This window comes from Triticum aestivum, chromosome 4A (assembly GCF_018294505.1).
Source record: "Triticum aestivum cultivar Chinese Spring chromosome 4A, IWGSC CS RefSeq v2.1, whole genome shotgun sequence".
NCBI lineage: Eukaryota > Viridiplantae > Streptophyta > Magnoliopsida > Poales > Poaceae > Triticum > Triticum aestivum.
The window spans coordinates 491,978,542-491,992,621 of NC_057803.1; the positions used below are offsets into that span (position 1 = coordinate 491,978,542).

The 14,080-nt window shown below is 42.1% G+C and overlaps 1 protein-coding gene across 1 annotated transcript; it reads right to left on the bottom strand.

Moving 5' to 3' along the window:
* Window positions 1-2,960: 2,960 nt before the first annotated feature.
* Window positions 2,961-7,370, bottom strand: LOC123086546 (probable ubiquitin-like-specific protease 2B). Its single transcript, XM_044508305.1, has 8 exons — window positions 7,163-7,370; window positions 4,988-5,126; window positions 4,690-4,863; window positions 4,474-4,608; window positions 3,706-3,787; window positions 3,513-3,638; window positions 3,359-3,426; window positions 2,961-3,281 (listed from the first exon to the last, which is right to left on the bottom strand). The coding sequence occupies exons 1-8, from the start codon at window positions 7,212-7,214 to the stop codon at window positions 3,254-3,256; spliced, it is 804 nt and encodes a 267-aa protein (XP_044364240.1). The 5' UTR covers window positions 7,215-7,370; the 3' UTR covers window positions 2,961-3,253.
* Window positions 7,371-14,080: the final 6,710 nt, after the last annotated feature.

The following is a 14,080-nucleotide window of genomic DNA, read 5'->3' on the forward strand; positions in this document are numbered from 1 at the left end:
AAGCAACATGCCGGTTCAATTCAATGATAATGGTACAGGGGAGTAATGGCGGCTTAAGTAAGGGCTAATGTCATATAAGGACACGTAAGCCAGCGCAATAAGCCGCCATGACTACAAATATTTGAGAAAACAGATTCGGCTAAGTGTTGAGACAAACAAGTTTCCTAATTGCTTGATATTATTCCAGATCAAATGGCTATTCAAAATGGAAAAATTCTAGACCTAAATTTTTTGCACAGATGAGTTTGTGAGTCCTAATGAGGCCTTTATACTGGGAAAAGGGATCTATCAGTGTCAAGAGCAGGCACAAAAACAACTACCCCACAAGCATATATCTCTTTGGGGATCAAGAAGAGGCTGCAGTTGAAGAACTACGGAGAAACTGCGATGAACTGTGAAGAACATGCAGAGACCTAGAAAGCCCTAATGCAGATCTAAGGAGCAAGAAGGGAAACGCTTACAGCCACAGATCTTCCGCGGAAGGTCGCCGCCGTTTTCTAGATTCAAATCCGGTCGATGTAGCGGCCAAGGTCGGCGGAGGTGAAGGGCTCTCTGACGGCGACGGAGCTCGAGTAGCAGCGGAGGTCGCGAGAGGAGGAAGACGAAGAAGAGAGGAGAATGAGAAAGACCGGGGCGTGCCTATTTATAAGGGGATAAGTGAACAGGCGGGTGCGAAAAACGAGAAAGACCCATATAATGATTATCCAACCAAACCGGCGCCTCGATTCTCGGAAAGCATTAAAGATGAAGAACCGTTGAGAAGATGACGTCATGATAGTTTTTTGTGTTTTCAAGAGATGACGTCATGGCGGGTTACAAAATTTTTTGCGAAGAGAAGATGGATTTTGTCTAAGTATTGAAGATTGATAAAGAACAAAGTTCAAAGTCAACCTGGGGCCTAATGTTGGGGATATAGCTATCAGTTATGACCCGCCCAGGAGGGGCCGGGTCAGCCCCAATGACAGGTCATAAAGGAAGCCCAGAAAATAGTCAAGGCGATAGTTCATTAAGGCTTATAGAAGGCCTAAGCCCAGAGGCGGCTTAAGGCCCAATATTGTAAACCATCGTATGTAAGGAAAGACTTGTAAGGAAAGACATGTAAAAGAAGTCATTGAGCCGGACATGCTTTATTAGCCGGCCGGGACTCTGTAGGCCGCCAGGCGTCAACCCGTGTATATAAGGGGATGACCTGGTGGCGGCTTAGGGCAAGAAACAAGAGATCGATAACCAAGCCGTCGGATTAGCCTCTTGGTGATCGAAACCCCAGCAATTCCAACACAACTAGACGTAGGCTTTTACCTTCTTCGTAAGGGGCCGAACTAGTATAAAATCTCTCGTGTCCTTTGTCCCGATTAACCCGTTTAAACTTCCTAGTTGCGATGGCTCTACGACTAAGTCCTTTTGCTAGGACATCTGCCGTGACAATTCCACGACAGTATTGCCTTGACAATAGTGGTCCACTGAGGATAGATACCGTCACCCAAATAGTACCCTTTGTCGTAGTTGTGGCCGTTGACAGTAAAGTTCACCGATGGGCTGTTGCCTTTGGCAAGCCTATCAAACATCGGCGAGCGATGAAGCACGTTGATATCATTGTGTGATCCAGCCATGCCAAAGAAAGAGTGCCAGATCCAGAGATCTTGAGACGCCACGGCCTCTAGTATGACAGTGCAAGCCCTGACATGTCCCTTATACTGCCCTTGCCAAGCAGAAGGGCAGTTCTTCCACTCCCAGTGCATGCAGTCTATGCTGCCAAGCATCCCTGGGAAGCCCCTGCTGGCATTCATCGCCAACAAATTGGTTGTATCTTCAGTTGTCGGCTCTCTCAAGTACTCAGGGCCAAACACAGCAATCACAGCCTTGCAGAACTTATACAGGGACTCTAGGCATGTAGACTCGCTCATATGGACGTACTTGTCAATGAGATCACCGAGCACTCCGTATGCAAGCATTCGGATGGCAGCAGTGCATTTCTGATAAGAGGAGAAACCAATCTTGCCGACGGCATCCTCTTTGCACTCGAAGTAGTCATCATAGCCGACCACTCCCTCTCTAATACGGTTGAAAACATGCCTACTCATACGGAACCGACGGCGGAATTTGTGATGTTTGAACAACGGGTTTGTTTCTATCAAAGTAGTCCTTCCAGAGAAGGAAATGCCCGCTCTCGTTTACGATTCAACGCCGGAAGGTGGCCCGGAATGGAGCCACGAAACAACGGCCGCTAGTTGTTCAGGTGGTGATGGACCAAGACGGCAGCCAATATCTCCTCCTCGTCGTCGGACGACGAATCGTCGGAGTCGCAACGGAAATTGTGGAAAAAGAACTCGTCGGCGGAGTCCATTTTCGTACCTTGGCAAACTGTCGAACAACTTGCGGGCGTCGAAGAAGGAGACGGTCGGCGAGGGAAGACGCGGCGCCCACAGACCAACTAGCTGCCCTGCCGGCGTCCTCTGAGTGTGACGGCGTCCGACGAGCGTGCCGGTCGTATGTGGCGGGGGCGGCGAGGCATCTTCTTGGTCGCAGGCGGCTGGGCGTTGGGGGAAGCGCCGGCGGGAACCAGTTTGCTCCCCGGCGACAAAACGGCGGCGACGGGCGACTGAGGGGAGGGGCGGCGTTGCTGGGCGGATGTGGAGGCGACGGCAGCTGGAAGAGTCGCCGGCAAAAATGGGCGGCGGCTTCAGTGAGGAGGCGGGGGCGAGGGTTGCTTGTTGGCCGGGATGGGGGATGTGAGGGGAGGCCAATGTGTCACAAACCAGCGGGCCCGAGGACAGGAGTTGGCGAGCGCACGCGTCTGTCACGTGTCCGCGCCGACGCAAATCAGACTCAAAAATGGGCCGGAAATAGGTCGCTCGCGGACGAAAAACGGGCGCGCATCCGTTTGGGTCCGCACGTTGGGCCGCTTTTTCTGTGACGGCCGCGGACGAAATGGGTAGCCCCATTAGAGTTGCTCTTAAGACTTCGAGAAACAAGTTGAGACTATTGAGATCATTCCAGTCCATAAAGTTGATACACAACAATTCTAGAATCCAGTACAGATCATATAACACCTGCTAACTGTCACGAAGCTCCATGGAGTCGGCTTTCTCTCGGCTGCATAAGCTGTATATTACCACCAGCTTCTCCACGACCTTCAAGCTTCCTCAGAATTTGCTACCAGCGAAGATGAAAATTTCCACTGCCTTATACCCCCTCTGTCCAGCGGAGGGAGTAATAACTAACTACATATATGCAGCACAATGCCACAATCCACCTACTGTCCAGTTTCGGTACTCCTTTCCCTGCAAAGTCATAAAGAAATTACAGTTACATCACTAAATTTAACATGCAGGAAATAAAGATGACGTGAGAAACATACACTTGGAATGCATGAACATCCTTGCGGAAGTTCTCTAGTTCCTCTGGATCAAAGGTGCCATCATCAAACTATTCATAGACCAACAAATTAGAGAAGCATTTGTTAAGTAGAACAAGGGAGTGAGAAGATGGAAATGCATGACAGTATGGCACACCAGCTGGCTGAAATCTTCTTCCAGTGTTTTATTCCGAAGAACTTCTGCCAATTTTCCGTTTTGAAGAAAACAGTGGATGAAGTAAAGAACATATATACCACATTCCTCCCCATTTTGCTGTGGCACCTGCACAGTTTTGTTGTGGATGATGACAAGAACTCTAGATTCAAAAAGCAATTATTAAACATCATACCTTAGGAAACTCAAGACGGATTTTTTTTATGAAGTGCACACTTTCTTCCCGCTCTTCGATTTCATAAATACCACGAATGAATCTGATAAAGCAGCAAAGAAAAGATTAAATAAAACAGGGAGTTATAGGGCTGTGAGCATGATACAGTATTGTTGCTTATGTGCTATCACAAGCATATTCAGTCTGTTGGTGTTATCCCTTACATGGTATGTCTTGCATGCAAGTAAAATTGGGAATTAATGAAATGCGAGGTTGGTTGCTTTTAAACAAATGCACTAACGGGTCTGACCCAATCAAGGTGCTCAGGCACCTGGGTGCCCCAGATAATTTACCTATACATATATAACTAAAGTAATTTTCAACAAAAATAGACTAAAAACCTCCAGGATAAATGACAAGGACCGCTAAATACACATCACTAACTATGTTCAGCAAGGGTTAGATGATTTGTGATGTGATGTGCGAAGCTGGATTTTGATGAGCGCACATTCTGCTACTGTCTTGGGCTGACTCACTGGCATGGATACTATTCATGGCATAATCTTCATGAGTGACAACAGGAGTACAGGTAACCCTGTTGTCTACTTCAACAGTGCATACAAGTCTCAACCAAAAGAACATCATCTTGTTTCTAATATATGAATCGTCTACTAGACACAACAACTGGTCAGTCAGATAACCGTAATATAGCAAAACATGTGCATCATCATTAAGATCAGTATTATACTTATATTAGAGGTATGAGATGAAGGTATAGAAGGACCATACCCTCTTATTTCAGGTGCCAACCTCTTCGGATCTGTTGTGTTAAGTGAATCCAGCAGCAGCATTCGCGGTCCTTTTTTTGCATCTGAGCAGTCTGTCTCGTCAAAGTGGCATAGGACAAGGAGGTTCCAATGTCCCCTGCAGTTACGAAAGTGGAAATCCCATTGCTCTTTTGCAATCAAATAAGTTAATCCACGAGGTAAAACAAGACTGACCTACCAACGAACAATAGGGACAAACACATATTTTCTTGAAAATATTTTCAATTTCTTTGTCCATCTAAGAATTCTTGATTTCTGTTCTTTGTCCCCATTAACGTAACTGTTAAACCATAATGGATCCAAATATGCGCAAGCATTCTTCTGATCTTCATCTGTACGCTTCCAAAGGTTCCTATATGCACAAATTTACAGCAGCAAATAAGCATACAAAATTTCTCCAAGACCAATTATTTGCTTTCTTGAAACATGATTGTGTGTGTGTGTGGGGGGGGGGGGGGGGGGGGGGGGAGGTGTACTCCATGTATAAATCGAAGATACGGGTATCCAGTTTGTCTTGATTTTCCTTGTCCCTTCTGCTACTTGCAATGCGATTTGAGCTCCCAGGCACCTTCGGTGCTGGCCTTATACTCGCTCGAGAGCGCTTGGTCTTGCACTCTACACAAGGAAACATGGAAGTTAACTAGTTAAACTGAAAGTGTAATTCGAATTTAACTTTAAAAATAAGCAATCTGTATCACAGGTAGATCCACCAGGGAAACTGCATATAGCTAAAGGCCACTTTCTCCTACTTTTTGGCCTCTCGGCTTTGCGAAGCCATCTAGGAAACATCACAATTACTGTTGTCTTAAATTGAAATAAGACACATGACTAAGAACCAAGCACAAATAATAACCACTGACCCTAATCACACTGAGCATACAAAGGATCAATAGTTCAGGCCTTCATAGGGTCAAGTTTTTTTCTTCTGCTGAATGAGAATGGCTGAACTTTGGTTGATGCATCAAGGAAAACAAATCTTTTGCAGTTTTAAACAAACAACTACCATTTCCTTAGGCATTGTAAATTCTCTCCAAATGTTATCTTTATTAATTTTTGCAACCTTTCATTATATAAGAATCATCATCATGTTCTGACACGTGATAAAAACTAAAACACTCATCCAGGCTACAACAGTGTTCAGTTCTATTGGTCATACATACAAAGAGATAAACAATTTAAAACAAGAAAATTATCAACAATACAATATCCTTACAAACAGATGGAGTGGGAATGGTGATTTATAAACAACTACTATAAAATATCTACCGGGCAAGAACACCATGAGCATAATTAAGTGATGATCTAGAAATGAAAGCATGTTAGCTGGCATATCATGACAATGATCAGTTGGTAAATAAATGATAGGATGTGCCTTATCAAGATCAAACAGTTTGCCAAACTAAAAGACGTATTCCAAGTACAAGAAGTTCAACAAACTGCAAACCAACAATCTGACCTCAAACCACAAGGTCTTTTCGGCTGCAACACCCAATATATGAAATAAGGTATCAACCTATAACTTGATAGTGAGTGCAATTCACTAGGCTACAAATCACATAAATGAACAAACAAAACACATTACAGCAATAATTATTCCTATGATAAAACATAGCTGTATACGACTGTGTTAGTATGTGCCAAAAACCTAAGCAAACACTAAGCTAAAAAAAAAGGGCAACCTGGTGCATGTAGCTCCCGCTTGCGCAGGGTCCAGGGAAGGGTCCGACCACTTTGGGTCTATAGTACGCAGCCTTTCCCTACATTTCTGTAAGAGGCTGTTTCCAGGACTTGAACCAATGACCTCATGGTCACAAGGCAGCAGCTTTACCACTGCGCCAAGGCTCCCCTTCAAGCAAACACTAAGCTAAAAGCCATTAAAATCTATGAAGCCTTCTCTGCTATCATATACACAGTTTAATCCTCAAAAAGCTAAAAGAAAAGGATAAACATGGTGATTTTTTCATCTAGATAGCACCAACGCACCGATGTGATGACTAGATATGTGCAATCTTGAATAGCCGTTAAGCGCTTGCCACCCGCCTGCCTAGCACCCTGGTGAACATGTTAACTAGTACTACCTCCGTCCCAAAATAAGTGTTTCAACCTTAGTACAACTTTGTACTAAAGTTAATACAAAGTTGAGACACTTATTTTGAGACGGATGGAGTACAAAAAACAAAACATTTGTACTCCTTCAGTATAAGCAGGATACACATTAGAAACAACATCCTCTACACACTGCAATTTTGGCACAAATGCACCAGATGAGTCAAATCGAGCCTTGCAACACGCAATCAGTATTTGCTCCAGGAAATGAAACGACTTATTCCAGCATTATCATCGCTGAACTAATGCAATGGGGCCCTGGACCTACTGACAAACCATATGCCACCATCTATATGCATCACTGATGCAGAGATCGGGGTATCCGATTTTCTCTAAAAAAACCATAAACCCTTATAGAGAAAGTAGCGGCCTAAGGGCGCCGTTAACCAGCTCTGTAGCAAGCTGATCACGAAGCAACCCCGGGAATCACAAGAACAGGCCTAAAATCGCAGAGGTAAAAGGGGAAGGGAAGGGGGCAGAGATGAAGATTTTCGCCGGGGCTGGGGTGGGTGGGGGGGGGGGGGGGGGGGGGGGGGGGCGCTCACCATCCTCTTCGTCGAGGTCGATGGGGGCACTGCTCTGGCTGCGGCGGGGCATGGCGACGACGGCGAGCCGTCCCGGGTGGCGAGCGGTTGCTAGGGTTTGGTTCGACGGGATCCGGCGGGTGGGCAAAAGGAGCTAGGAGAGGAAGCTCAAACAGTGGTGGGCGGAACGGAATGGGTTGGGGTTTTGGCCATGCTGTGCTAGTGCTCTTCTCCCTTGGCCTTCGCTAAATCATACTCACTCTCTTTCAAATATAGTGTTTTCTCTATTTTCATGCTTCAATTTTGACCATAAATTTAATCAACGAGATCGACTACGGCCGGAGCAAAGTTATATCAGTGAATTCATATTCAAAAAAAAAATTCAATTATATAATTTTTTTTCTCGCCGTAGTAGGTCTCGTTGGTTAAATTTATGGTCAAAGTTGGACCTCGGAAAACGCGGGTGCACTATATTTTAAAATGAAGAGAGTACAAAGAGGAAAAAGTAAAGAATTGGGATACCATGCCTATTTTGTTTCTTAGAGAATTTTCCTGATCTCACTTAATGCAAAAACCTTTGAAAATTTCATGAGATCTCACTTAATGCAAAAAATCCCCTGAAAAACTTAATGCAAAATCTTTAGAAATCATGTCGATATATAATCGTTAGGGATCACATACCTCATTACTATATTTTCTAAAACAAAAGGTACTTCATTACTATAAAACAAATACTAAGCTCTCCTTTGGTTCATGGGATAGAAACATCATGAAATAGAAAAATCATAGAAAATAAAATGACATGTACTCCCTCCGTTCCAAAATAGATGACCCAACTTTGTACTAATTTTGTACTAAAGTTATTACAAAATTGAGTCATCTATTTTGGAACGGAGGGAGTATCTCACATTCTATAGGAAAAAAATATTGAATTGGTTCCTTATCTTGTACGAGAATAAGGTTATATTCCTACAAACCAAAAGGACTTACAAAAAAAATCCTACACAATTCCTGTCCTTTATAACTAATTCCTACAAAAATCCTATAAACTAAATGAGGCATAAACATAGGAAATATCTCATGAATAAAATTCCGTGAAATTTCTCTCCATATCCTCTATTTATTTATTTATTTTTGAACACTACATATCCTTTAAATTGAATGAGCCATCAATTTGTTTTGTGGAGAAAAGAGAACGTGAGAAGAGGCACTTACACGTGGGGTGGCTTGGTTGATGTCTTATAGTATGTGATCTGAGCCGTCGGGTATCGTCTAATGTTCACGCGTTTAATGGACCTCCTATATGACGCATTTTGTGTCGTATAACAGCGCTATACATAGGAGCACTCAACTAGGCCGGCCCATTAGCACACATGCTGTAGTGTTAATGTGGCTTGCCGTTATTATATGTAGTGAGTACGGAAGTTCACAATATTATACCCCTGTGAATAATATGGTTAGTGGGTCAATTGTTTTTAAGTATGAACATTATATTTAGAAATATTGAACATTGTTACGAAAAAACAAACAAATTTTGAAATACACTTTTTAAAAATCGAATATTTATTAAAAAAATTGCGAACAAAGTACAAATTCATTATTTTTAAATGTGAATCTTTTGAAATTACAATATTTTTTTTGAATTTTAGAGCACTTATTAAAATTTTGAACAAATTACGAAATTCCAGACATATTTTTAAGAAGTGAATTTTTTTCGGAATAAAAATATATTGGAATTCAAAACATTTTTTAATGACGCATACAACATTTAAAAACCGAAAAAATTAAATCAAACAAAATTTTGGATTATGTTTTTTGAAAATTTTAAATTTATATAAAAGAGAAATAGAAAATAACAAATGAAAAGAAGTAGACAAAACAAAAAAAAGGAAAAACACTAAAAAACCAAAAAAAAACAAAAAAGAGAAAAGCAGTTCACAAACTTTCTGGAAGGTTCCAAAAAACGGTCAGGAATAGTTTAGAAGGTTCCCAAAATTGGGAAGCTTGCACGCCACAAAAACACTAACTGGGTCGGCCCATGTATGTCACTTCCTATGCGAACGCTTGACACTTTGACACATAATGTGACACATACGAAATTATGTGTTCAACATGGTACAACATAGTGGGCGTGGCCAATAGAAGTGGACAACTAGATGGGCCATGCAGTGTTTGTACAGGCTAAGCAAGCAAGACTAAAACCCCTATGTCGGGTGCCTATGTTTCCTTGTCACGCTTCATACATCCGGAGGAGGTCTTCCCTACATACCGTTTTATGGGGGTAACTAATCAAGGGGTCACCCTTGTGGCAGCCCGGAACGGTCACTTTTGGTGGGCTGAGAGCGTCCCATTTGACGCGCTCTCAGCCGCGGTCACGTGTCACATGTTGTGCGTTTCTTTTAGGATTTATTATTATTATTCTGTACATATTTTTGGGTTTTAGATGGGTTTTCCTGGTTTCCTGGCTTTTCGGTTTTCACCCGTTTTTCCTAGATTTTGGATGATATTTTCGGGTTTTTGGGTGAAAAAAGTTTTTTTTTCTTTTACAGAAGACATAGATTTGCTTCCGCGAGAGTTGTGCCTCTCGGAAAAGGAAAAAAACATACTTTTTTCTTTCACAGAAGGCACAGATTTGCTTCCGCGAGAAACACAGCTGAGCCTCTTAGAAAGGAAAAAAAACACATTTTTCTTTCATGGGAGGCATAGATGCGCTTCCGCGAAAGGCACAATTGTGCCTTTCGAAAAAGGAAAAAGTGTGTTTTTTCTTCCATGGGAGGAACGAGTTTGCTTCTCATGAACACAAGACAATTGTGCCTCTCAGAAAGGAAAAAAACATGTTTTTTCTTTCACAAAAAGCACATATTTGCTTCTGCGAGAGGCACAGTTGTGTCTCTCGGAAGGGGAAAAAGTTTAGAAAACGTGCTTCCAGCTCGGGTTTTTTTCTTCCACTTATTTCCGTGAAAAATGTTCATCAAAACCTATTAACATGGATCTAGTTCCGAAGGTCTCAAAGCGAGACATCCAACGATGAAAACGGTTTAGGATTTAGATGCATGATTTAAGAGATAAAACGTTATGAATAAACGAATCTACAAAAAAAAACTCTCCGGTTACGAGTGTGTCATGTGTCAACCCCGAGAAGGTGGGAGTGACCTTTGCAAGGGATACCTCTTAATTAGCGATCTCATCATTTCAACCTATAGCGGCCAGGTCATGTCTTCGATCCCATTGTAGGCGTTGTTTTCTATTGATTGGGTCATTGACGGGCAAACGAGTCAAGGACGCAACCATGGAAAGAAGGCGGGTTTAGACTTACAGGGAGATGCACTTACGGATTTTGGAGGAGGGTTGGGGTCAAATGTAGTATCAGCAGCCCACGCCGGAGTCCTAATAGTCACGCGAGGAGTGAGCAAATATGAAAGTTGTAGCTGCCATCGCCCTATCTTTGACGAGGCCATCGTCATTGCCTTTTTTGGAAAAATATGGCTAGAGATGGAGGTGGTTTGGCCAGTGTGATTGTTTGACCACTATGGTTTTATTTCTTATTAAACCCAATAACATCACAAAAGTACATGCCCATGTTGTAAGATCGGATTTAAAATCAAGCCCATCGATTACACCCAATATGCAAGGGAGCTGAAGCTTGCTGGAGGCATGCGCCCATATCTACCATTCTTAAGAAGTTGCTCCCCACTTCTCCCTATTCTCTCTTCATGCACACTATCCATATCATCAATTTGCCACGTCATTTTTCAGCTTCTAAAATCACCCAATCTTTCTTATTCCATGTTGTCACGGTGGTGGAAAAATACTTGCTTTTTCCCTCACACGCAGCCCGCACGGCAGCTGCGGATCTGATCCCTCCCACCCACCTCTAGCCCAGCGCCGGTTGACCCCACACGTTTTTCCGATGCGCTCGCATCCCCACCGCACCATGTGGTTGACCCAACAGAAAACGCATCGGGTAGCACCACTCAGCGAGTACCACCAGCGGTCGATACATTTTTGCGTATCGTGTTTCCCAATTTTTTGCATGTGGGTTGCCCAGCCCAGTAGCTAAGCCTGGTCGTTGGTGGTAGCCCATGTAAAACAGGCCCGTGGCTGTGTTAGTTTGTCATTAGTCCTAGCCCATGTAAAACACAAGGCTTAGTAGGTCATGATTCTAATCTACCCATCTGCTGATCTGCAGTATGACGCCCACCTTCCTCTTCTCCGCCCGCCGCCGCCGCTCTCTCTTCTGCGCCCCCATGAAAAAACGACCAGAAATGCAAGAAACCGCAGCCACAAATGCAAGAAACGTCAGCTTTCATCGCCTCTCATTACCGCACCCTTCATTACCTTGCAAGTGCGCATGAAAGTGCAGATTTAATTGACCAGTGGCCTCCTTTGTCTTTAAAAGGATGATGTACTGTCATCATCGTCGACCTACTCGTGCTCTACTCTCGGAACCGGCCTGCACTCTGGTAGGTGACGCTCCCTATTTTCAGCCTCCCCCCAATTTTTTCTGTTACTGAATTTATGCTTTTTGAATCTGTCAGATTGAGCTCCAGATCCGAAGTTCTTCAATGTGACATGCCTTTTGCTACACCACTGGTGCATAGTCTCTCCTCTCTTATATAAGTTCATTGCTTGATGAACCTCAGTTAGTCATACACGTACTTATTTGTTGGTTTTGGTACAGTTAGTCCTATCAAATGTCGTATTTTTCATTTAGTTCCTTACATAATACCGTATAGATGGAGTGTAGAGAGCAAATCAATACATGGTAGAAAGTAAGGAAACTTCAAAAGAATTTTGGCATTCCATGGTAGAAACAGAACCCAAGATTATGGCCTCCAGGTAAAAAATATATTATGCCTTTCAAGTGTTACTTCTCTAGGTTAATGTTTCATATACACCTGCACTTGGTACGTTAGTATTCTTCTCTACTTAGGAATGGATGTTACTTAGGATAATGCAAAAAATTAGCAAACCTCTATATTAGAGAATGGTTTCATACATATGCAATAAAAATGGATTGACATTAATAACAAATTTGTTGTACCTCACAAGGTTCACTGGTGGTACAGTATGTGCAAATATCCTTTCAAGTATGTGACAAAGGGATTTTATTGTACCAGATTGAAAATGGAGTCTAATGTTGGATCATCTTCTTCGTCACTTCAAACAGTCAATGAAATAGATAATCATCAAGAATGTTGCTATATTACATCAAATGAGGTTGTTTGGCGCTTATCAAAGTATGATATTCACCATACATGCCCGTCCATACAAAGATTCGATGTTATACTTGCTGGAATGAATATTAATTCGATGTCCAGATTCCCCATAAGGTATGTCCCAAAGAAAAGCTTCTCGGTCGGCAATTCGCAAATGTTGCCCTCTACAAAGGTTAGACAATTTCTATTCATTCAGAGGTTATATTTTTCTTCCTAATTTCAACCTTATTAGGAAAACTAACATGAACCATGAAATACTTCCAGCCATCTCCACGCAAAGAACTGATGGCCCAACAATGTTCAGCGATAAGTATTGAGAGGTTTGCCATCAGCTACAAAATAGAAGTTACAAGCTCTATATAAACACAGAGATGACCAAACTTTTACTATTTCACAGTCCGATTATCCAAACACCATAGAACTCAAACAATACTACACCTACCTCTTACCAAGGCGCAACTATTGACACCGAGGATAACCAAAATAAGTAACAATTTTAGAACTCTGTATAAACCAAGTGATTCAGATTCAACATGAAATTCAAATGTTGATTTTTGTTCACAGGTGCCCTTTAGCTAAAAGGATCACTAGATTTACAGAATATGAAACCACCAACAAAGAGAGGTAAGAGCATATGTAACATCCCAAATTTTCAATTTGGAATGTTATACATTAGATCATCATTGCATATCATATTTTATTTTGCTTGTGGTTTTGATCCTAGAAATTTTACGTAACTCAAGGACCCACGGAGAGAGTTGGGGATTTCGTTATTTTCATATTTGAGTTTCTCAAATTTTGAGAATAGGATCATTTGATTTTATTTATTTTATTATCAATTATTTCTATTACAAAAATATGAGAGAGGGAATAAAATGACTTTCTCAAAATAAAGAAATATTGAGGATTTAATAATAAAATCAAATAAGATTTTATTTCAGAGTTTTTCGGTGTTTTATTTGAATTTAGGAAAAATGTGCATTTTTCAAAATTGCATTTAGGTCCCAAATAAATGTTCACCTTGTGAGACTTGATTTTAGAAGCCCGTGAAAATTTATATTGGAATTTTTAGAGTCCGTTTAGTATTTCTTTTTATTTTTCTTCCGAGCGGAATAATTTAAAAAAACGAACCGACCTACGGGCCGTGTCCGACTAGGACTCCGGCCCGAGGGGGGGCCTTTATAAGCCGGGGCAGCCCACCCCGAGGGAAACCCTAGCCAGCCCCAGCCCAGCCGCCGCCGCCGCCGAAATCCCGCCGCTGAGGTTCGTCGCACCTCGTTTTCCGTGCCAAAAAAAAAAGAGAAATAAAAAAGAGAAAAAATATCGGCGTTCGTCGTTTTTCTTTTTCTCGGATTAAATCCGTGATTTTTCTGATCGCGATTCCTGATCTGATTTTCTTTTTAGTTTAACTTTTCGCTCATTTATCGGAATCAGGCGATTCAAGCGCCTAGAGTTTCGTCTCGAAACCCTCTATCCATTTAACCAACTCAAACAAGATTTTGCTACTGTAAAATTTGCCCTAGATCCAGATTAGTAGAACGAAGTTGTTTCTTTCGCCGTTTGACTTTTGTTGCTTCATTCAATTTGATTTTTTTGCCAACCGGAGTTCTTAAGTTGAACCTTCTGGTTAGATCTCTTATTTAAGTTTTACCTGTGCATTAGATGAATACTTATTGTATGCTTGTTTGTTTGTCTGCGATAGAATACCCGGAGTGCGTCG

Bases quoted from the DNA above. Each gene is read 5' to 3' on its own strand.
- LOC123086546 (XM_044508305.1), bottom strand. From the start codon at position 7,214: ATGCCCCGCCGCAGCCAGAGCAGTGCCCCCATCGACCTCGACGAAGAG. The intron at 5,127-7,162 runs GTGAGCGCCCCC...TTCCTTGTGTAG, and splicing joins CGACCTCGACGAAGAGGATG to AGTGCAAGACCAAGCGCTCT. The intron at 3,427-3,512 runs GTGTGCCATACT...GTCTATGAATAG, and splicing joins AAGAAGATTTCAGCCAGCTG to TTTGATGATGGCACCTTTGA.